Source organism: Sinocyclocheilus anshuiensis, unplaced genomic scaffold (genome assembly GCF_001515605.1).
Source record: "Sinocyclocheilus anshuiensis isolate Anshui unplaced genomic scaffold, SAMN03320099.WGS_v1.1 scaffold544, whole genome shotgun sequence".
Classification (NCBI taxonomy): Eukaryota; Metazoa; Chordata; class Actinopteri; order Cypriniformes; family Cyprinidae; genus Sinocyclocheilus; species Sinocyclocheilus anshuiensis.
Window position 1 is genome coordinate 849,191 of NW_015555763.1, and position 1,735 is coordinate 850,925.

The 1,735-nt window shown below is 41.0% G+C and overlaps 1 protein-coding gene across 1 annotated transcript in view; it reads right to left on the bottom strand.

Annotated features, from left to right (window-relative positions):
- The window catches only part of LOC107674057 (ena/VASP-like protein), a 33,135-nt gene that overhangs the window by 17,857 nt on the left and 13,543 nt on the right, over nucleotides 1-1,735 (bottom strand). Inside the window, exons 2-3 of the mRNA XM_016467917.1 lie at nucleotides 1,068-1,236; nucleotides 592-769 (exon numbers count right to left, since the gene is read on the bottom strand). Coding sequence (XP_016323403.1) covers nucleotides 592-769; nucleotides 1,068-1,236 — 347 coding nt within the window. The remainder of the gene's footprint in view (nucleotides 1-591; nucleotides 770-1,067; nucleotides 1,237-1,735) is intronic.

Below are 1,735 nucleotides of genomic sequence, written 5' to 3' on the forward strand. Positions count from 1 at the left end.
ACAGTGTATAATTTCTAAATTTGAAGCAAAAACAGAATGGTTTGACTTCAGTTTTGTGAAACTATACATAAAACTATCTGCATGAAACAGAAACAGCAGACGAGCTGAATGAGACGCAGATTCACTCTCTGCCAGCAGGTGGCGCTTAAAGCGTTTCCTTGTTTTCCACTGTAAACAAAGCAGCGCTGCACTTATGAACTTTAATATGCATTTTACAGAGGCAAGATGAAAAGAAAAAATACCATCTAAACTTTTCTAAAGATAGTAAGTTCCCCTCAGACATACATTCATATAAACTCCTACCCCTAATTGAATCGCGATTTGTTTAGCATCTCAACCGATTTGAATCGTCACATATTTGAATCGATTTTCAACCGGCTCGCAGTTAATCGTTACATCCCTACAAAAGACTTACTTTGAATGCCTTTCAAACCTATGGTCACAGGGTAATAAATCTGAAATAAAACTTCTTACATCAAACTAATTTCTAAAAATGCTAATACGTTACAGAAATAATCCAAGTAACACCTAACCAAACACCACATTGTGGGGCGGCACAGAGGTGAAAAAATACAAGGTTTTGTAAATTACCTGCATCCTGAGAGCTCAGGACATTGAGCGCAAACAGCATGGCAGTGGAGAAGGTGGTGGCCTCCTCTTTGCTGGCAAAGTTCAGCCCGTAACCTTGCCGTGCATCACGCCATTGGTGGAAAGTTGGCGTGGCCTGGTTATATTTCAGACCTTTCACAATGGAGTAGTTTATAACGACCTAGAAGAGTGGCAACATGTGGTTACGTATCTGCATCTGTGACATTTTTTCCCTGTAATCAACCCATTTCAAACGCTCTTCAAGGGAAAACCTTTCTCAGGCCAATTATGCATTCTCATTAATGGTATTTTTGAAAACCACAAAACAGAACACATTTCAGATTTTAAGAAATAAAATAACACAAAATGTACATATGTAAATGTGGATGGGACTGCGCAACTAAAGCACACACTGTGTACAGTGAGATCATATCACACAGTGTCTTCTCTTGTTTTGTTGTACCATGTTCGTATCTCACCTGCTGGTCCTGTAGTTTGACTCCCACCACACGGAAGCTGTTGTTGACAGTGTTGTGGTAGATGTTGATGCGGCTGAAGCCCTGCTGGCCCGGTTTGACTGGCACCCATTTTTTGCTGGTGTCATCATAGATCATCACAGAGGCTCGGGCTTGACATATACTCTGTTCACTACGAGGAAGAAACAGGAACACTAGTTAAAGTCCCCATGAAATCAAAATTAAAGTTTTTTGGGTGTTAGTATCAATATGTTAGTCTTAAGGTTATCTATAAGGCAGTGTGCTCCAAAACAGTGACAAAATTCGCATTTAGAAGATATAAGCATTCAAAGCTTGCAGCTCGTCACTTCCGCCAAAACGGCTCAACGATTTTTTTTTACGTCACATCGTACTTCAGCTTCTCATCAAACTTTCTGTCCAATCAAATGCTCTCTAGAATCCGAAGCGCCTGCCCCCTACACTATAAAATAGACACTGAAGCAGCGGCTGAAATCGGTCACTTGTCAACAGAATTAGTATTTTCTGTACAGTGAATGGCACGTAGTGCACTATATAGGGGACAGGGAACGATTCAAACAGTGTAAATATGCTTTCCATTGAGGAAAAAAAGAAGTCTGGTTTCGCGCTGTGTCACGCTAACCACCGCACCGCACACACACTCTGCTCCGGTC